This window comes from Sprattus sprattus, assembly GCF_963457725.1.
Source record: "Sprattus sprattus genome assembly, chromosome: 11".
Lineage (NCBI taxonomy): Eukaryota > Metazoa > Chordata > Actinopteri > Clupeiformes > Clupeidae > Sprattus > Sprattus sprattus.
Window position 1 is genome coordinate 6,694,185 of NC_137909.1, and position 21,943 is coordinate 6,716,127.

The 21,943-nt window shown below is 45.3% G+C and overlaps 1 protein-coding gene across 1 annotated transcript in view; it reads right to left on the minus strand.

The window, feature by feature from the left end:
• Window positions 1–21,294, minus strand: part of LOC308372709 (ephrin-A5-like) — a 55,045-nt gene extending 33,751 nt beyond the window's left edge. Inside the window, exon 1 of the mRNA XM_080847994.1 lies at window positions 20,434–21,294. Coding sequence (XP_080704120.1) covers window positions 20,434–20,561 — 128 coding nt within the window. The 5' untranslated portion in view covers window positions 20,562–21,294. The remainder of the gene's footprint in view (window positions 1–20,433) is intronic.
• Between the last annotated feature and the right edge of the window lie 649 nt (window positions 21,295–21,943).

The following is a 21,943-nucleotide window of genomic DNA, read 5'->3' on the forward strand; positions in this document are numbered from 1 at the left end:
CCGACATGCTCTCTCCCCGCCCCCCCCCCCCTCCTCTGACTCTCTCTTTCTCTTTCCTTCTCTCTCTCTTTCCATCTCTCACGCGGGCTAATATGGCAGATAAGCTCATGCGTGTCTGTGAGAAATTCATGCAGGTGGGTTCGGGGCAAAGATGCTATCAGTGATGCCGGCTGGGGCCGCCTTCCTGCAGGTGCCATGGAGAAAAACACATGGTGCAAGGTCGTCGTGGAAACACTCGACTTTCTGTCTTCCACTCTCTCTTTCCTTCTTTTCCTTGGTGGCTGGTAGAGAATGTGTGTGAGGTGTGTGAGAGAGGAGAAGGGTAGCCACTGGCACTTAGGGAATTCACTGGCCTTTATTCAGAGAGAAAGAAGGGAGGAGAGGAGAGGAGAGGAGAGGGAGAGAGGAGAGGAGAACAAATGAATAGGGGAGAGAGAAGATCATAGCTGAGGCACAGGGAGACAAAGGGAGACTAAAGTTATAGTGAGGACAGACAGAGTAAAAGAGAGAGAGAGATGAAGAGAAAGAGACAAAGAGCGAAACGTCTCTTCAAATGCGGAGGTTAAGTGTAGAAGGTAAGCAGCTGCCGGTGCTTCCCCTCACCGCCTCTCCCACCACGGTGAGTCAGCGCCCTGAGCCTCGTCCAAACAGAGCCCGCCGCACTTGGCTCTTCTGCGCTCCAGGAGATTTGCCTCACCTCATCCTCTCATGGACCAGCAACATGGAGAAAAAAAACTACAGTTTTGTTTTATTTACAGCTTGTCGCAAACAACAAGTACCGCCTCAGAGCCCAACAGTTAAGTTTAGTTTTTTTTTTTTTTTTTGCTGTTGTTGTAAAGGTTATCGCTGGGCCAGCTTTAAAGAGAAGCACATGTGCTGGCCCCACATGAAAGGCCCTCGTCAGAGAAACGGAGAGACTGAGAAAAGTGTGTCTGCGTCCAGCCCTGGCTTCCACTGACTAGCCAGCCTCTGCCCCAGCTCAGGGCTCCGCACGTCAGACATGCAACATTTCTGAAGCCTCATCGAGTTTTATTAGCGGCGTAGTCATCAAGTGCAAAAAAGATGTCAATCTCAGCTTTATACGATATTAAACATTATGGGCGGACGGCGGGGGCTTTTTCGATGTGAGCTCGCGTTGGCAGTTGTTGTTCTCCGAGGGCAGTTTTGCTCATGATTTTTTCCAATCCCCGTTCCCCTTTGGCAGGACACGACAGAGAGGAGCAGACTGGCCCCAACAATCTCCACCGCTTCAAAGTCCAGGGCCAGAAGCACACACTGCAAAGGGATCTAATGAAAGCCCAGTGTGTGTGTGTGTGTGTGTGTGTGTGTGTGCATGTGTGTGTGTGTGTGTGTGTGTGTGTGTGTGTGTGTGTGTGTGTGTGTGTGTGTGTGTGTGTGTGTGCATGTGTGCGTGTATGTGTGTGTGTGTGTGTGTGTGTGTGTGCTTGTGTGTGTGTGTGTGTGTGTGTGTGTGTTTCAGAGCCTGTGTGAAATCCTATCAATGTCACAAAGGTCACGCTTGCTCAAGATAACCCAGAGAGATTGCTGTGAAGATCCTGGGATTTTTCCCTCCTTTTCTTTATTTTGTGATTAGGTGTCATGAGAATTTCTCTGGTGTGACAATGAAGCCTTTCATGTGGTGGGCATCTTGTGCTTTCATGGCCGATCCGGGCCATTCAGTGCCAGTGTTGGGCTGGGAATGGTCACCTCTTCCTCAATGCTCATTCAGGCCACAATGGTAAACACACCGACTCTTCAACACACAGGGAACTCTAGCTCTTTTTTTCTGAGTGCAGAGAGAGTATGTGTAATTCCCACAGGAAATCCACAAGAGAAAGTTTGGTGTTTTTTTCCACCCTCTCGTCTATCCTCTTCTTCACAGTGAATATAGAAGCGTCCATTTGGTCGGCCTTAGCTGCTTGCGGTGAGGCTTATTGGAGTGAGTTATGTTTGAGCGGACTTTGAAAAGGGCCAAAGTCAGCACAGGGGATCACTGGGGCTGAATGAAGCGGCATTAAGACGAGAGCTATCTAAACACACTCAGCCCACAGCTCGGCAAATATGTCACCATGTTTACGGTGACCATGACAACTGATCTACGAATAGCTTCGCCTGACGCCAACATGAAAGCGCCCATCTTTGTTATTCGTGCCCATTTACACTGCAGTCATTGTCCATCATATAATTTGAACGCTGCCGCATGTTTAACAAGTGGTGTACGAGGATCTGAGTGGATGACTACTGGCATAACAAGCTGTAGTCCCAATAAATAACTAAAGTATTACTTTGTGTCAGCGTGTCTTTTTTTTTGTATATTGCTCCAGCCGACACTCAGCCTATTCTTGACATATGGAGATGGGGTGGGGTGGAGGCGGGGAAGGGTTTGGTGTCAAAAGGTCAAGATTCCCCAAATCTAATAAACAGTCGCTTCCTATATGTCTGGCAGTCACAGTGGGGTCTAAAATAGAAAAAGGTTTACGGCTACAGTACGTGGTGGGTGAAAATACAGCCCCATATAAAAGGCTTTCCCATAAAGTGTCCTCATGACAACATGACAAGCCGCCGTAATCTGAGGGATCATTTGCAAAAGCAGCAGACATGTCTGAGGCTGCAAATTAGAGGCAGGGAGCGGCCAGACAGCAGGATGACACGCAGCGCCTTAATGAAGCTCAGCTATACTGGACCAGAACCAGTGTCAGTAATGAGACCGGGAGCTTAATGAAGCTCAGCTATACTGGACCAGAACCAGTGTCAGTAATGAGACCGGGAGCTTAATGAAGCTCAGCTATACTGGACCAGAACCAGTGTCAGTAATGAGACCGGGAGCTTAATGAAGCTCAGCTATACTGGACCAGAACCAGTGTCAGTAATGAGACCGGGAGCTTAATGAAGCTCAGCTATACTGGACCAGAACCAGTGTCAGTAATGAGACCGGGAGCTTAATGAAGCTCAGCTATACTGGACCAGAACCAGTGTCAGTAATGAGACCGGGAGCTTAATGAAGCTCAGCTATACTGGACCAGAACCAGTGTCAGTAATGAGACCGGGAGCTTAATGAAGCTCAGCTATACTGGACCAGAACCAGTGTCAGTAATGAGACCGGGAGCTTAATGAAGCTCAGCTATACTGGACCAGAACCAGTGTCAGTAATGAGACCGGGAGCTTGCGCTCCACCTCAGACAGCCAGGCATAGGGGCTGATATGAGGGTCCATATAGAGCTCTTGTGGGGCATATAGGCGTTTCGACTGCAGCTTCATACTTTGTATTCATGTGGGCAATAGAGGAAAAGAGAGGAAGTTACACGTTGCTGTGAAAACAAATCTTACCAGGAAAAAGGAAAAGAAAGGAAAGAGGAGGAAATGAACGGCAGAAGACAAGAAAGGGAAAAAATAATAAGACTCATCTATTCTCGGAACAGACACAAAACAAGATAAACACAGCCTATAAATGTTTTAATACAATAATGTTGGTTAAAAATATCACAGAATGACACAAATAAGGCATGTGTTTCCCTCGTGATTCGCGCCCTGTGAACCGTAGTGGGGGCTCATCCCCCACAACCCTCTGGCTGTCAGAGCCCCCTGCGGGGGGTGTCAGGGCATCTCAGAGCGGGCCACTTTGTTATGTTGATGGAGGTCTGGTGCGGGTCAGCCTGGTAGACTAGGGCACAAAAGCGCCACTTGTATCAGTCACGCTGGGCTGAGCCTGGGGGGCTCGACCCTGCCCACTGAGTTTCTGTACCGGAAGTCGGGGTGGAGGGACAAAGGGCTTTTTGACCACACCACAATTAGCCAAACACCCGCGCCTCATACGGCTTTGACAGGGCGCACACTCTCTATACACTCTCTAGACATTCTTTTGGGAGAGGTTGTTTGGGTTCTGAGTTTTGTGTGTGTGTGTGCGTGTGTGTGAGTGTGTGTAAAGATTTCTGAGGGAAGGAAAAAATTAAAGTCTTGGTTTTATGGGACTGCGCTAGCCAAATCGCGCTGGATTATACGTCTGTAGCTGAGAGGGAGCAGCTGCAGACAGCTCAGCCCAGCTCAGCCCAGCCCAGCCCTGCCCAGCCAGATAGGGAAGAAGAAGAAGGGGGCGAGGATGACTGACAGCTGGGAGGCTCTGGCGTGACCACGGAGCAAGACGACCTCTGACCTGGCCCCGGTTCAGCCTCAGAAAGCCCGCTTCCTTGGGAGGTGGAAGTGAGAAGCAGGACGAGTCAGCGTGAGAATGTGAGGAAAAGGCCCCGCTGAGGCATGGAGTCACACTTGCGTGTGTGAGTGTGTGTGTGTGTGTGTGTGTGTACTGTATCTGTCTGAGTGTGTGTGTGTGTGTGTGTGTGTGTTTCCTCAATCTGTGTAAAACAGCCCACTCTCTCTCAACAGGGAGAAACGCATACATGTGGGTGGAGTGGTCACTCTGGCGTGAGATCCCAATCGCCCTCAGCGTTTGTGTTTACTTATCGCCACTCACAATGCAAATGTGATGCCGTGAAGTTTATTCCCAACTGGTACAGGCCAAGAAGCACTCCGGCTCAACCGGCATGAAAGCAACATTACTTTCACAATGGTCATGAACTGAAACACATTTTTTCCTTTTTTTCTTACGTACATAGTGCAAAAAAGCCGGAGAAAAGACACAATTGTGAGAGAGAGCGTTGGAGGGGAAAAAAGAAGTTGAAATAGGAGGGGTGAAAAAAAGTCTTGAGATGCTTCAGAGAGATCCCGTGCCCGCCGAAATCTCGCTGACGTGCTGAAAAAGCTTTTCTTTGCCAGGGGAGAGACGTGTCAGACACAATTAGATGCCTGCAGCTTGGCACCACATGGACAAAAGTACAACTTGTCTTCCCTCGTTTGCACTGATTCCTCTGTGCAGGTTTTTTCAAAAGCCATTCATTTGAAAGACTGAACAATAGAGCACAGAACCAAACAAGTGAGTGTGTGTGTGTGTGTGTGTGTGTGTGTGTGTGTGTGTGTGTGTGTGTGTGTGTGTGTGTGTGTGTGTGTGTGTGTGTGTGTGTGTGTGTGAGTGTGTGTGTGTGTGTGTGATTGTGTTTGTGTTTGTGTTTGTGTGTGTGTGTGTGTGTGTGTGTGTGTGTGCGTGTGTGTGTGTGTCAAGCGAGACATCGGCCCGACTAAAAAAACTTGGCTTTTAAGCCAGTGACTGAATTTCCCATTAACATCTACAGGCGCTAACTAACTGACAGCCAAACATATTTCTCTATTATTCCTGTAGGCCCTAATGCGAGAACAAAAGCGGACAAACTGTTGTTCATCAGTGAGGATCACAATAGCAAATCTCGTTTGCATTAGGGCCGCTTGTGTTAAGTGTTCTTTTCTACACCATTTCACTAATGAATCCGGGTTATCACAGGCCAGTAATTTGATAGGCCTTAGGAGAACACTAAAAACGGTGTCAAAAAAAATGAAAGAAGCAAATGAACCATGACTCACACTAACCCCGGATCAGCTTTCGCAAGTTTTAAATATTTGTGCTAAAAACGCCATCATCGCACCTCCTGAAAACGCCACAGGCTCTGCAGTAGGAATGCGGCCAAACGCTGTGCACTAGATGGGAGCGGTTCTCTGGCACACAGTCCAATTCAATTAGCACCTGAAAGACAGTGGGCTCCTCTGGGTAATTATGTCATCTGTTAGCCCGCTCTCTAATTGGAGTGTTCTGGGTGTCCATCTGCTGAACGTAGCCGTCGTCAACCACTCCTGACCGCCATCCAAATTTCCAGAGCCACTCATTTGTTAAAACAATGGCCTCAGCGGCTCTTTCAGTGTGATTATATTAGCCAGCTCTGAGCCTTGTGGAAGGGCTCACTGAGTATGAAACCCTTCATTGGTTACCCTGGGGCCCTTAGTCATTCATTTCACAAAGGAGCCGCCATTCTACGCATTTTCATCATTGCCCCTGCCATGCTTTTATGAAGGTAGAGAAGGGATAGAAGATAGAAGAACCAAATGAAAGCAAAAGAAGCCAATCAATAGTTTTATGGTTTAGCAATTTCATTTGGGAGCAGGGAGAGCGAGGCGGCAGTCCCAGGTCCGTGGCCGTTATTGTCAGTGAAGTTAACCAGGTGCTACAGACTATTAAGTTGAGGGTCTGATTTCACTGGCCAACTCTTCAGGGCTTAACTATCTACTAATGGTCTAAATCCACTTTCCACTGCTAGACTTGGCTCCCTCCCTCCCATTTACTGAAAACATAAAGAGTGAAAAATTTAAGCCAGAACAAAACAAAAAAGAAAATCCTAAATACATATTCACCCGCTAACAATTCCTAAGACGTGACTGACGCACATTGTGGCTGGCTGAATGTAATAGTGTAAACAGCCTTTGTGAAAGCACTTCTTTCCCTGTGTTGTTTCGAGGCGCTTTATCACTAGCATGAAGATAAAAACACCCCGGTGACAGTACGAGGTGACAAGGTCTTCACAGCGGTTCTCCGACTCATAACGTGTGAAAGGACTGTTGACCCCCACATGTGTTTACCTTAAGCGAGACACAGATGACTTTTCAAGTTGATGTCTGGGCCAGATAAGCGTTTCCAAGGCATCATAAACATGGAGGAGCGTGGAGAACAGCGATTAGCATCTGCCCGGAACCCAATCCTTCATGGGTGATACTGCTACTGCCACAGCATGAGAGGAGGGGAATTGGAGGCCCACTGCCTTATGGGTGTGACCCGACCGCATAAACCTCTGGCTTTAACGTGACTGCACTGCCACAAGGTCAGCGTCACTCTCTTTCTTCTTTCTCCACAAGCGGAGTGATCTTTCATTCTCTCGGTGGGAAAAGACAGAAAATAATGAACCGTTAGACCCCAGATATCACGTCGCTTTTCACACGCGTCATCTGCAGTCTGGAGCGGAACAAGGGGCCAAAGGAAAAACACACGTTGGGAGGGTCAGTCTAACAGCGTAGGCATTCATTGTGAAATCCGTTTGATTCTTTGTTATTCTTCCTCCCCTCAGTGCCCTTTCCTTAGGTGTAGCGATAAGATTTAGTGGTAATGAGGGAGTTGGATTCAAACAGTTCACACGTCCAGGCCCAGCTTAAGGACATTCTGGATTGCACTTCTTAAGAATCCCTCTCGAATTCATCCAAAAATGACAGCGCGCAAAGCCAACGAAAACCTCCAAAAATGAGCTAGGCCCTTCGTATTTTTGCTGTGGAGCCGAAACACGTGCAAGCGCTGTACTTTCTCGAGCAGCTCCTCCGCCCTGTCTGCAGACTCATTTTCACACCAAATGAAATTAGCACGTCCGTCTGGGCGAGGAGCGGGGACTCAAATTAAAATCACGCCGTGCCTCGCAATCAATTGAGAAGCATCTGGCCCAGAACTACTCCATATGGAGGAGAGAACCACCACAGAGTCATACCACACCCATGCAGGTAGCGGGGCACTAGGCCCTGGGTATCACACGGATGGATTCACGGAGGAAGAGAGAAAGGACAACACAACGCTGTGATTGCAGCAACACCCACACCAACACACACATATATATATATATATAGAGAGAGAGAGAGAGAGAGAGAGAGAGAGAAAGAGAGAGAGAGAGATATGAGAAAGAGAGAGAGATTTCAATGGAGATTTCCAGAAATTGTGTGGCTTGTGCTAACGCGCTCCCCGTGATCTCTCCTGAGCTGATCCTGATCTCATCTGATTCTCAAGCACCGCAGGAAATAAAAAGGGGGGAAATTACTGAACCAGCCAGCAGAACCTATACATCACATGGAGGGATGACTCCTCCGAAGGGACCCGCCGGCCATGTAGGATATTATCATCGGTGGAAGTGGCCATGGGGAGGGGGAGATGACATCAGAGGGCTCGAGCCTGACAATGGAAGCTGGATGATCGGGGAGCGCCGCTCTGGGCGCTAGCTAGCCCCAGTCATCGCAGACCCCTTACAGATCTGATATCAGGCCTGAAGACGGGAGTCAACGGATGTGGCAGACGACTGGCGACGGGACAGAGGGAGAGGTGGAGGAGAGGAGGAGAGGGAGGCCAGGGGAAGGGAGAGGAGGGGGTGAAATAGAGAGACGAGACATTCAAGGAAAGAGTGGAGGGTGGGGGACTGTAATGGAGAGAGTGACAGAGACAGAAAGGGGAAGGGAGCGTGTATGAATGTGAGGGGAGGCAAGCGGCAAATAGTGAAATGGACCATGTGAGAGTATAAATAAAGAGAAAGAAAGAGTGAAAGAGAGAGCGTATGTGGGTGAGAGAGGTGATAAAATTGGAGATCATTGGCACGGAGAGATGCTGTATCCTGTGAATCTCTTGCATTCACACTGGATCTGCCACCTCAGCCACAGAGAGTGAGTAGAGAGAGTGTAAGGGTGCAGTTGGGGAGCGTTAGACTAATAGCAAGAGGAGAGGATGCCTCCCTTCAGCTAACCGCCAAACTAACTACAGCAACACCCTAACATAGGATGCTTTGCTCAAATAAAGACAACGGAGCCAAGACATTAGCGCAGGTCAAATCACCCCATTCTCACTCATGTTGTGTCTGGTTTATTTGTTAGCTGCGATATCTTTGAAGCCACCATCAAACACTAGTGTGTCCTGCGCCTTTGCACAACTGCAGTATTCCAGACCTGTGTAGAATTACTGCCACAACTGCTCACATGGGGATTTTTTTTTGAAAGAGTAACTTTATTAACATTATGGAACTGGTTTGATCTGAGAGCCAGTGCAGTTTGAAGATTCTGATTAAGATTGTGAAAATGGAGCCATCTGGATTCTCCATCAGTCTGAAAAGCAGCTCTCCTGCCACTGCATTGTACACGACAAAATATTAATCACTATCTACACTATGGGGTGGAATGTCGAGCAAATGGCACATGCTTAAGAAAATGGTGACCCTGACCTTGATCTAAAAGCTCCAGCGCAACACTTTACCCAATCGTTGTCCGCATTGCACGTCACCCCTGCAAGACGTTTCACAGAGTCGTGCCCTATTGGTCTTCGTGACCTCCTGCTGAGTTTTCATTGGCCCCCCTCTAAACCACTCCTCCCATTCCCTCTGTTCCATGTTCTAGTTTTCACATACTGTAGATGTCTATGAGACACTTCATGCACAACAGCTTTTAGTCACGCGATGCTCTTGAAAAACCAAACCCATCCACAGCAACAGCCTGCACCACCAATAACGCCAATATAATAAGAATATAGGGCCCACATACGGTATTAGCCATTTTCTACATCTATCAAAACAATCGATTACAATTAATCACACATTTTCATACATTTTCTTTGGTGAAAAAAAAAAGACATAAGTAATTGAGATTTTCCATATGGCCGTAACCATTCTAGGGCTTCTTTTTTTTCACACAAATCACCAGGAACAGGAAGCCTGGGGCGTCTTGCGAGGTGAGGTGGTGATGGTATGAGAGGTGTGTGCCCTGGTGCTGTGCAGAACCATCCCCTGGGCCTCGCGTGTCTAGACCTCACCGGCAGGCAAACCTTTGATGGCCCATGTGACCAAGCAATGGTCACAGGACTCCCCGAGCCGGACTGTTACCGACTGGGGATTTATTTTATCAGTTTTTCTTTCAGTCTCTAATCATTTGTGAAGCTCAAGCGAGCATGACAGAGGAGAAGCGACAGACCCTGGCACGCAAACGGGTTTCAAGCAAAAAACGCCAGTTAACTCATTCACACAAGTAAAGGTAGCCTATATTCACATTACTTATTTTAACTTTACTTTCAAATAATAAGTAAAAAAACATATATATATATTTTTTTTCAAACAGTTTTGGAAAATGTTATACTATTGGGACATTATTAGATGGACAACATTTAAGATTTGTATTATATAAAATGCATCACTCATTTTTGTCTTTAGGGTGAATTAAATTAATATAAAACACAATCGTGTTTTTATAAGTGAACCATCTATTATTATATAAAAATAATAATCATCTTTTAATTCTGTTACATGAAAGTTTTCATGATTGCACACTAAAAAAGGAAAAAAAAAAATATTTAAAGAGTAATATACAAAAATACTTTTTTCTGCTATGATTTGTAGGTATATTTTGTATTTATTTTTTACAAATTCAAATACATTTTTATAATACAGTGCACTCGTACAAAAGTACACATTTTAGTCCGTTGCCTATTTTTATTATAACAAATGTATTATATTTAATCAAGGAACAGAATACATTTTTAGAGTATTTTTTTTCTGTACATTTTCCCCCTTTTTACTACATACTACACAGTTTTTTCTATGTTCTACACAGCCATCTTCTCTGTCCTATTATTCTGTGAACTCTTACCTCTTAAGTGCTGCTTAGGAGTATTGGTTCTTAAATTCGGTCACAATTATTAGTGAAACGTGGTTTATAAAACCCATTGGAGCGATCACTTGATGTTGATAATTTCATGCAAACTATGTCATTCAGAACCCCACTGGCCGTGTGGTGGCCCTGCCATATAGTTTACAAAACCTGACCCTAATCAACAGAAAGTTACACACACACACACACACTTCCAGGATGTGAAAACATACAATCCCCCACACTTCTCTGTTTACTGAAATTCTTGGCATTATGTTCTGTGCAGAGCCCATGCCACTATTTATACTCCACCAAATGAATCATTATTTACACAACCAACTGCTGCCGTTCTCTCAAAGCCAATAAGGCAGAGTATTCCAGCAAAACAGTATAAAGTTTCCATGCTAGGATGCGGCTCAGCTGTGTAGCCACAAATTAAGATAGTAAATGATTCCAAATAAAAATGAGGCCAACGTTACACAACCGGGCTTAGTTTGCCGCTGTGGGGGCTAGGACGTTCTAGGAGAGCGGAAAACAGTGAAAGGGCTGGAGGCGAAACCATAAAGATGGTTTATTTGTTTCCTGCGCGCGTTTGGTGCTTATGTTTCCATCGGAAGTCTTTATGGCCCGCCGTAATATTTATACCTGAGACAGATGCTTGCTTTTGACTTATTAGAGACCAAATTTTTCCCTCCCCTTGACCACATGGTCAAAGTTAAATTATAAGTTAGCGAGTAGACGAATTGGGCTGTTTATTTTGAATCGGGTATTTATTCTTGCTTGGGTTTGAAAATACTGTGTGGCTCGGTGTGGAGAGCTTCGGAAAGACATCTGTTTCTTGTTCACACTGATATTCACACATTCAAAAATAATCAAGTGTTTTTTTTCTGTCTGTTAAAAACTAAAAATTGTACTACATCACACAAAACCTCGCAAAACTGAACTTACACTCCCAGAGTACTGTTTCACAACTTAACTATGTTATTTCAATGGAATATTTTGGTTTTGAATAACTTAATAAATGCTCTTTCAATATGCTACTGTAAATACCAAAAAACATTGCTGGTAATATAATGCCCATGAAACAGTGGTAGGCACCCAAAAGCAGCAGAAACTATATGTATTTTAGAAGCCTTTTTCAAATCACTTTAAGTGAACAAAATTCACAACGACAAGTCCCATGTTCAATTTCCCTAAGTCAGACCACTTTCGGAGAAAAGAGTGATTAATACTGACTGATATCAAATTCCAGCACCTTAAAACCAGTACTTCGGGTTGCTTTGGCTTTTTTTTACCCCTTCCTTTTTTTCTTTTCAGCATGAATTTCAGGAAGAGATCCGTTCATTTCCTCAAGGGCTTTTGGGAACAGTAGTTGGGCCCCTTTGAAACAGGACTACCCAGGTTATCAGTGGTCACAGCTCATTGTTTAGCAGACAAAGTAGAGCTGTTCGGCCATTAGCACCTCTTTGTAGGGCCTGTTCTAGGTGTGACACACACCTTGTCACTGGAGACAAGGAGCCTGCTCGGGTATTTCCCCCACAATTGGCTCCAAGGCAAGGTACGACGCCTAACACCGAAAGTATAGGAACAAGGCCAGCGTGCTCACTGCATACCGATCTTGACACCAATCTCATCATCGTTAGGACTGAATGAGAGACAAGCCCAATTGGAATCTCCATCTCTTATCTGTGGCCATGTTGAACATTGCTCCTGAGTTGAGGAGGTAATGAGGTGTCTTTCAGTGGGGTATGGTGAGGGACGTGGGACGAGCCTGATGGAAAAGCCTGGGCAGAAGGTCACGCACACTATGCCCGTGCAGAGCGTGATTGACTGAAGGCTGACACTTTGTTCCAGCTTTATGTCAGGACCTGTTCCTCCCAGAGCCCTCTCGTCCCGAGCAATGTTTGCTGCCCCACGCACGCGATCCATCTCTCCACTGGCAGCCAGGCGCTTGTCCGCTCTCGCGCTCTGCTGCACCCTCTCATCGCATTACTTCTGCTATTCTAACTTTTCCATCAATTATGCACTAGAATAACTGAGGCCTGGCTGAGGGAGGGGGGGACATAAAAGAAGATTATGAGCCTCCATGATTCCAGCGTCTGCCCAGCGTGGTCCCCCACACCACTGATACAAGGGCCATGTTCCCAGTGGAGGGAAGAGGACAAGAAAAGAGGGATGAGGAAGATAAGAGAGGGAAAAGTAGACAAATAGGTCATTGGTGCGGTTTCAACGTAAATCAGGTAATAATGAAGTCCCACTGGGACTGAGAATACGGTACCAGTGGCGCCAGTGCCAGAGCGAGAACGAGAGCCACAAAACATAACTGGGCATTGTTTCAGGACATGAAACCAACACGCTGGCACAAGTTTGGAAAAAGACAGCCATACTGTCATAACAAATAATACAGTGATAGATATTGGAATTGAGTGAAATTGAGAAAAAGAAGAACTTAAATATGAAATATTAGGGAATAATTAGGATAAAAGTACTATGTAAATAGGTAGAACAACAAAAAAACAAAACACAAAAAAACGTTTGGGTCCTTCCTGAATCATCTACTCTATATTTTCCAAAATTTGACATGTTCGGGGGAGAAAACAAAATGGAGACAATTTCAAAAATGGCTGCCTTAAGAACCCCTCCCTGTCTGGATGTATCAACAGACAAAGGAGAACCCCTCCTTGCGAAAAGGAGACACTCTGACGACCAGCGAAGCCAATTATATTAAAAACCTTGCTAAACCATTTTCGGAAAAAAATAACGCCATAACAGAACCACCAGAATTACACTCATTCTCAGAGCATGCAAAATCATATGACGTCAAAGCGAGGCAGAGCCCATGTGCAATACAGCTCTGAGACAAAATGTCGACCCTGACATTCCAATCATGGCCGTCTTGACCTCATTTTCCCCACGTTGCGTGTGAAGGTTTGTTGGCCAGACTCGACTCGGAGATCGCAAACAGCTTTTAATATTTCATGGGTCCCAAAGCTCAGTGCGTGCTCACATTCGATACAAGGAAAGGCTCTATCGCTTCCTCCATAGACTAATAATGACCAAAAGTCCAGCAAAGTCACTCCAGATCTGAAAAAAAAGATACTTCGCTCCCCACACAATTTTTAAAGTTACTTATTTTTCTGGTTCGCATTACGGCAAAGCAACAACAAAATGACTTACTTCTCTGGGTGGCAGGATTTTATTGATTGCTAGCTGCCAGAGGAATCTTGCCGACAGAGAATTATTTTCCCACCACACATGTCTATTATTACGCCAGCAACTAACACCAAACACAGATTCGGAAATTTACGGCATGTTTCATTGGCTTATTCATTTTCTCAAACTAGAATGAGCAGCATGTACCATCCGTTTAAATTATGTGGCTTCATTAAGGTGGTTGTCTGAAAAGGTGGAGAGTATTTATTGCCTTCATGGAGCAAAATGTTCCTGAATTTCAAAACATTAAGAGAAAAAGAAAGAAAAGTTGCAGGCAACCAAACTAAGGCTACCAAAAATGTGCGTTGTGCGTTTAATTTTACGTTAACTTTAATCACATTTTGTTTAATGATGTGCAGACTTTTCCTGGCAATTTAAAATCATCTGGAGGGCTACGATATACTGAAATCTTAACCTTAAATGGCTGCCAGTGAGGATGATGGTTGTATCACTGTGCCAAGTCTGAGTGCCATGTCTTCCACACGCCCAACTCTTAATCCAAGTTTTGCCAAGAAAGTAGGCCCACATGCAGCAGTCCTCCCCCCTCTCTCTTGCTCATTGTTTCTTTAGCTTTTCCCTCCTCACCATCTTAACTCAAGAGAGCCCTGTGGTTCAGGCATGGGCTGATATAGTGAAAACCAATTACACTGCTCCCTCAATATGAATAAATTAAAAAACGGAGTGGGGAAAAATAAAGGAAAGCATGGGAGGACACTGAGTAAGCCGATAATATTCATGTACTTGATACATGGCCATCTCTACAGCTATTTTTTATGTGCCCCATGTGGAAAGAGTGAGCAGAGCTGGGATACAGGGCAAGCTATCCAAACACTCTATTCCTGTTCTCTCTTATTTCTCTTTCTTTCTCTCTCTCTCTCTCTCTCTCTCACTCTGTGATTCTCTCTTCTCTCTACTTCTCTACCTCCTGCTTCTCTGGCACCCATTCCCTCCTCCTTTTCTCTACTTTCCTTCCATTTCTCTCTAATCAAGCAGCTCAGTCCTTAATAAGAAAAAAAGGAAACTTTTGATGTGCTTTAAGTGTGCTTCACAGAAAAATGTTACCTCTATTGCTTCTCTCTCTCTCTCTGATTAAATGGTTGCTAATGGAGGAGACAGAGATTGGATGGGTCTTTTCTGCCTGAGATTGCGCACAGAGGCCGGGCATTTTTTCCTACAGCTTGTGCTTATCAAGTCCTGAGTGGGGGTTCAGGCACTTTAGGGCTCTTTCAGGGCCTTTATCAGAGTCATTAGGGGCTAAGGCTGATTAATATGAATGGTCAGGCAGGCCATGGCTCTGTGAGGCTATGGCAGAGGGGGTGAAGGGCCTTGGAGGAAGTGTTTTGTGTCTCCACACAATGGGTTGATGACCTCTTAAGCCCCTTAGTGCCTCTCTGTTAATACCTACACCGGCTTCAAAGACCCAGGGGATGCCATTTCACCAATCACATTTAAAAGCTAGCCTAAAAAAAACAAAGGAAAAAAAGAAAAGAGGGATAACCCGAGAAAAGAAAACAGAAAGAGTAAAGAAACATTCAAATAAATAACTGGGAATCATTCGACAGGCTGTCATTGAGAAGGCACCGAAAAGGTTACAAGCATACAACGTGACAGCCACATGAATCTCACTGCTTGAACTCTTCCAAGACTTCCCATGCGCGGCAAGGATGTGTAACACTGTAACAACCAGAGAACTATGAAAAAAAGAATTATATGAAGGACACAACCAAGGAGAAGGATTCCCTGAAACACCGTGAAACACCGAAGCTTCCGGACTTATTAGCGTATCGGGATGTATTAAAAGCTGCAAGAAAAGGGCCAGGCACCTTCCTCTGTATACGGGGTCACAAACCAGCAGGATGTGCTGGTTACACTGCAGGAGAACTTTCTCTCCAGTGAGATCCTCCCTCTGACACCCCCTTGTTTCTTGAGAAAGGGCCAGCTAAATGCTTCCCAAACCCCGGAGTCTACTAATCCATGCCGGGGAGAGGGCAGGCGGGAGAGCAGGCGGGAGAGCGGGCGGGCGGGCGGGCGGGCAGTGGGGATGGTGGGAGCTCATTCCCACTGGTGCTGAGAGTGCTCTCCCACCCCTACCCTTGCATCTTGCCCCCGTTGTGCGCACTTGCTGTATTCAGGGAGACAAGGCCTGCCGTACCCAGTCCTTGTGTTACAGAGGCCTACATACTTTAGACCCTGGCAAAGGGCTAAACGGCTAAGGCAGGAACAATAGCGCCCTTTCACACGGGTCTCGTCCTGGCTTGGAAAAGGGCTGAGGTCCTAAGACCCAGTCAATATTTGGACGGGAGTTTTTTTTCTCTTTCACTTCTCTCTCTCTCTGTTTTTTGTAGCCGTTTAAAATCCAAGCGGAACCAAACAGCGGGGAGCCGGGAGAGACAGAAGGGGGAGAGGAGGGTAAACACGTCGAACAATGCTAACTGAACTGCGCACAATAAGACGGAGCAGCTATCACAACATCAACTGGCCACAGAACGCAAAATGGAGGCTTTGTTTCTTAAGTGGAGATTAAAAATGAGCCTGCATGTAAAAGAGAAAAAACATGTGAGGTCATTCTGTCTGGCGCAGACCTCCGTACTGTATATGCGGTGGAGGCCGTCCAGGCGAAGGGCAAGAGGAGTGAGGCGAGAGAGGAACTGCCGACATTCTACATTTCTGTGGTGTGTGACCACGAGCAGTTGAAAAAAATAAACATTTAAAAATGGCCAGAATTGCTTACAAGAAGCAGCTTTCTGTAAAAAGCAACGTGTCATCCCAGATGCTCAGGCCTTAAGTTGGGGTTATTATCGAACTTGCAAAAAGTCAGAGATAGAGAATGTGTCTGCCGTCTAAAGGGAAATGTGTCACATCTGTTATTGAGAGCTTTGAGGGGGCATTATCGGAGATTAAAATCAGGCCCTAGGAGGACACTTCTCCACCAGAACACCCAGACCCCCTCCGCCCCCAGCTGTTGGGGAGCGGGGTCCTTCCAACGGCTCTCTTTGATGAGCTATGGTATCAGCTTCCATGGCACCACATATACAAACACTGAGAAGATTAAGGCTGCAACTCGATACGGATTCTCTGTTGATCCCACCTATCAACAACAAATAAACAGGTCTCATTTTCAGCAGGAGATAACTTCCCACACAAATGAATAATCAGAAAAAGAAAAGGCAACAACACTGATGCAAATTCAGAGACAATTAATGATGCAAACAACTCTGAAATGAAGCTCATTATTCGAGACGCGATTCCTTTCAGATGTGAATATGCTGAGAAACATACTTCAACTAGTCATTCCCTCATAGACGAAAAATGAATACTCCAAAGAATTGAGTCAATACTGTGGCAGTATCAATATCTGTAACCAGATGCCACTGACTTGATTCACGCAATGCAAGCGGACGTGCGCAGTTATGCTGTAAAGAAGCTCAACCCCTAATGGCGCCAAAGAGCTGTGTGTGGGACACAAAATGCGACATGGTCTGCACCTGTGTGGGTGTTGGACAAACCTCTGCCCCCACAACAGAGACCAAGCAATGGACAAATCCCCTCAGGAATCCCAACAGCACACACTGCACTCACTCAAGTGCGACTAGGAACAGTCCAAACCTACACACACACACAACCCCCGAAATACACGCTCTGTGGTTACATAGTGTAATTTGTTTGGTAGCCGCCATAGTTCATTATTTTCAACAGTTCGAAGTTGCATTCTGTATTAAGCCAGGCTTTCGGGATAATGGATCATGAAAATGGATTTTTATGTTAAAAAAAAATCCTCACAGTTGCAATTTAGCATGATTTGTCGTTTGATGTCAAGGAATGAGTTTCAAACAGAAAATAATTGGGCACTTGAAAGTTATTGGGTTGAAGAGAGCAAATAAAAAAACACTTGTGCAGTGTCTTGTCTTCTGTCATAAAAGTGCAAAGTGCCATTGAAGTATTTAATATTCTTTTATTAAGAATTTTTTAATGAAGCCTATAACTTGCCTTCATCAACCGAAGTATTAATATTTCACAGCATGGCTCATGGCTGACTAAACCTCACAGTTGAACTCTTGCTCCGCTGCTTTTGATTCCTGTAATTTGCAGGCATTAATGAATCACATTCAAGAGAATCAATCCAAATGGATTGGATTGGAGACATTGAGGGGGGGAGGGGGCGTATGTATAGGGGTGCTTGTGTGAGAGTCTGTGTGTGTGTGTGTGTGTGTGTGTGTGTGTGTGTGTGTGTGTGTGTGTGTGTGTGTGTGTGTGTGTGTGTGTGTGTGTGTGTGTGTGTGTGTGTGTAGTGGGGTGGTTGTGCAGGGTAGGGTTTTATGTAACGGCAAAGGCGCTTTAACACCCGACAAAAACCTGTATTTGTTTGTGAATAGAGCCAGTGAAAACAAGCAGGAATTCCTTTGCATTTCCATTCTTCCGCGATCCCTTTTCCCTCCCCAAAGATCACGTCCATTTCAAAGTCCTGGTGGAAACGCTCACAGACTGAAAAATGCTGACAACACTTAACAGAATTCTCTCTGCTCACCCAAACCATATTTTGACAGTCCTCATATTTTTAAGGGGGGAATGGGTGAGAGAGAGAGAGAGAGAGAGAGAGAGAGAGAGAGAGAGAGGAGCTGGGAGGAAAGAGATGGGAAGGCTGGCCAAAGGTCTTAGCAGTGAGCGTAGATACATAATACAGCCTAGCCAGAGAGCTGGATTAGGCCACTGGGTGAGTCCATGAATGCGAATGAGAGACACTCATTTAAAGTAACTCATTTATTTAGCCAAGGGGCCCCATTCTACTCAGACAAAACCCAGGCGGGGTGCCTGTGACATGGCCGTTTGGAGGCCCAGGGCTCGCCCCAGTTTTAACCCTGACGACGGAGCCTCTGCTGCCGCCCTGCCATGGCTAACCAGAGGCCTGTTTTGGTTATCGCAGAATGTGTGACCTCCGTATGTGCCTCTCTCGCTAAAAGCATGCACCCAGCTGGGCGCAGGCCACGGCTGAAAAGCCCCTCTGTGTCTCAGTATTGTCCTGGCCCAGCGTGGGGCTGAGGCGCGGGCCAGACCCATGACAACTGTGGGGCAGGAGCTGGGAATGGGAAATAGCCTGCAGTCGCTGGCAGGACACAGGGGGGACCCTAACCTGGGCCCTCGTGGCAAGAGCTGGAGACAGAGATCCTGCTTCTCGTGCACAGAGCGAGAACTCGACTCATCTTCACTATTCTGATAGGTACAGTGGGAGGCAGTTTAAGTGGGACTTATCACATATAAATCTCAAGAGAGATATTGCTGTATTCACTTTTTATTCTGATGTACAATTTATGTCTGATGTCCAGTTAGATTTAGATTTAGAATTCACAGCATGTGAACCTCCAATTAAATCAATTGAAAATCGTCCAGCAAGACTTCCTTTCACTAAGGGGTGCACCCAATCATTTTCACCTGTTAGGAAAGGATTTATTTCCTCTTATCAAAACCGTGAAATTAGGACAAAGCACTTAAGTAGCCTACTCTACAACCACAGTGTCGGCTTTAATGAAATTCTGTTTAGCGCTTAAATCATTAGCTCTTGAAGAGATCTTCCATATTTTCTCCCTTCAGATACATGAACTGAAAGTTGAGGGATAAAGAACAGCGTTTCTCTCCTGAGCTGCAAACGGCCAGATTCCATTCCCGAGATGCTATCTGGCTTAAATATCGGAGTGGAGGAATCAACAGTTCCCATTCCACTGGGGAAAGAAAACATCAACAAACACTTCCCCAACACGTCTCGCGGGAGCCAAAATCACAAAGGAGACTGGATTCATGTAGGTCTTGAAGCTGACACCCCCTCATCGATCTACACTTTAATATAGCCTAATAAGCTTAAGAGTTAAAACAATTTTAAAAACAGTTCAAATAATGTAATACACACCTACGTGTTATAACAATGTATAACCATTTCACGCTCACTTAGCGCAAGAAATGTGACATATCAAAAGCTCAAAGACACATTCTACGTAATTGTCACAATTATTTGCACATTTTTAAGCGGGAATTTGCTTTTCACAAACGCAAGACAAACGTAATTTGGCCTTAACCTGGAAATTCTACTTGTCAAAACGAGTTCAGTAGTGAGAAATAGTGTGTTCTGTTTGGAATAGGCCTACAGTTCAACAGTTAATACTGGGATAGCATTTTCGTCGTAACGGCATGGTGCAGTAAAAGCTTTTGAATCTCAAAAGAAGTCCCTCAATTCAACTGCTAATTCAAATGAGCCGAAACTGTCCCATGAATTTGCCAAGACATAGTACGACAGTTTGCCGACGAGGACAAGGTTTACGGGAGCGGTATGGTCATTCATCAGGTTTCCGTGAAGACGGGGAAATGTTATCACAGGTTTGGCAGCAGCCTGCCTCCACAGACCCACCGATTGAAAGAATATCCACAGACTCCGCGTTAGGCTGTCTGTTGTTCATAACAGCCTACCACAAGTGCTGTAATTTATACAATACAAAAGTATTAGGTGGAAGAGTGGGATCTACAGTGTTTACAATATGTCGCTGCACAGGCTATTCTAAGATACAGAGCTAAGAGGAAACATCCATAAACATACGAAATTATGTCAGTGATGCAAGTGCTTATTATAATACGAGTCAATGGTAGACTTATGTTTGCGGTTTCCTATTGCGTTTTGTAAAAAATGTCCTTGCTTAACCTAGGACCATTTAAAAACTGAATTACATTATTTGGGAGAGACAGATAAATGGTTAATTCGTTTGTTCATTCTTTTCGGCAAATAAGCCTATAAAGGTTAGCCTCCGCAGGTCTAATTGTATTTCTATCTGCCTCCAACCAGTTTTTTTTATTTTGAAGAGTAAATATTTAAATAACTTCTGGATAGTTAAGACACCAACTTTGATTCAAGAATTTCCTCAGTGAAGCATCGACAGATTATGCCGGACTCACCTGGGGTTTGTGCGGTTCCAATAGACCGCATAGCGATCGGCAACCACCTTGGAGGCCGGTTCTTGAGTGAACACGCACGTCCAGAAGATGTGAAAAACAATCAGAATCGTTTCCAGTTGCGGCATCATCTAACTTTGACACGCCGTTCCTTGCGATGCGGCGTCTTCGGTGCAACTTCAGTATGAATCGATAGAGCGGAGCTCACATCAGAATGTCCGGCCTTTTAAAAATGTGCTCTTCGCTTTCTCAACTGAATGAATGAAATACAGCAAGACTAGATCACTGCACCTGAGCGATGGCGATTGTCAACACTGTAGTTTGCTTTGCAACTGATGTTACAGATTACTTAAAGGTGGTGTTGAAAGTCATCCGTTGCCAGTATGAAGTCTATGTATCCTGCGTAAAAGGGTCGCAACAGAATTTGGTACTCACAAGTGACAAAGTTCTTTCAAATGGAGCTGAGCGACTGTAGATATGAAGGTTTCCTTTTATTCAACAGTGCGGTCTGATCGTGTATTCATAGCAACAAGCGCATCCCTCCTCGCAGCAGCTTGGAGACTCGGACACCAAAATTCGCAACCCGGTTGCAGTAAGAATCCACAGAAAATGTCCAAGATGTGTAGATTAATTCAGATTTATGGTCTGATACAAATGTAGTTTCCACGGTAAAACATCCACCAGTAGGCTACTTCCCGAACCACTAGTTACTTGTACTGTGTGAGTAAGTTAATTTGAACGTTACAAACCGCATGTGTGGAAGATTCAGATCACATTACACCATTCCGGGTAACCTGCAAAAAAGATCCACCCAAATCGTCAAGTTCAGTTAGCTCTCGTCGTCTTCCACACTCTCCAAGCCGAAGCCGGATCTATATCCTCGGCGTTGTCTTCAAACTGTCATGGGTAAAGCAAGACCGGGGCCAGCCGACCAAACGGAGACCGAAAGACCTTTCTTTGCGCCTAATCCTCTAAAATTGTGTTGGTAAATCCGGATACTAAAGGTTACTATGTCAATACGTTGCCAAAATGTGACGAATGACAGCAGAAATCACAACGTAACAGACAACCGTGCAGCGTAGTTTGCCGAAGTGAGCAAGAACAGTCCGCATTCAGCCATGCCTCCCTGCCGAGAGGGAGAGGGTACAGTTTCAGCCTCACTCTCCGTCTCATTGGTTTGAATTTTGAATGATGGGCGTCTCGCTTACAAAAACAACAACCCTCCTCCTGAAGAAGGGGGTATCTATGCTTCCTCCAGCGACTAACAATTCAGTTTACCGAACAGATACTATTTCATTGTAAAAGGTATCAGGCATATGAACATCGCAATGATATTCAAGTAAAAGTACCAGGCTTTTTTTCTTCTTCAACTTGCTCTCTCGCGATACGATGGCGTATTTAGTTTGAAAAAGATTTAAGACCTTTTGAAGGCAAGTAAGGTTTCAGTTTGTAATATCACTGTCATGCCGTAGAACACCGTTTGCTGCTACATGATATAATTATTATTAAAAAA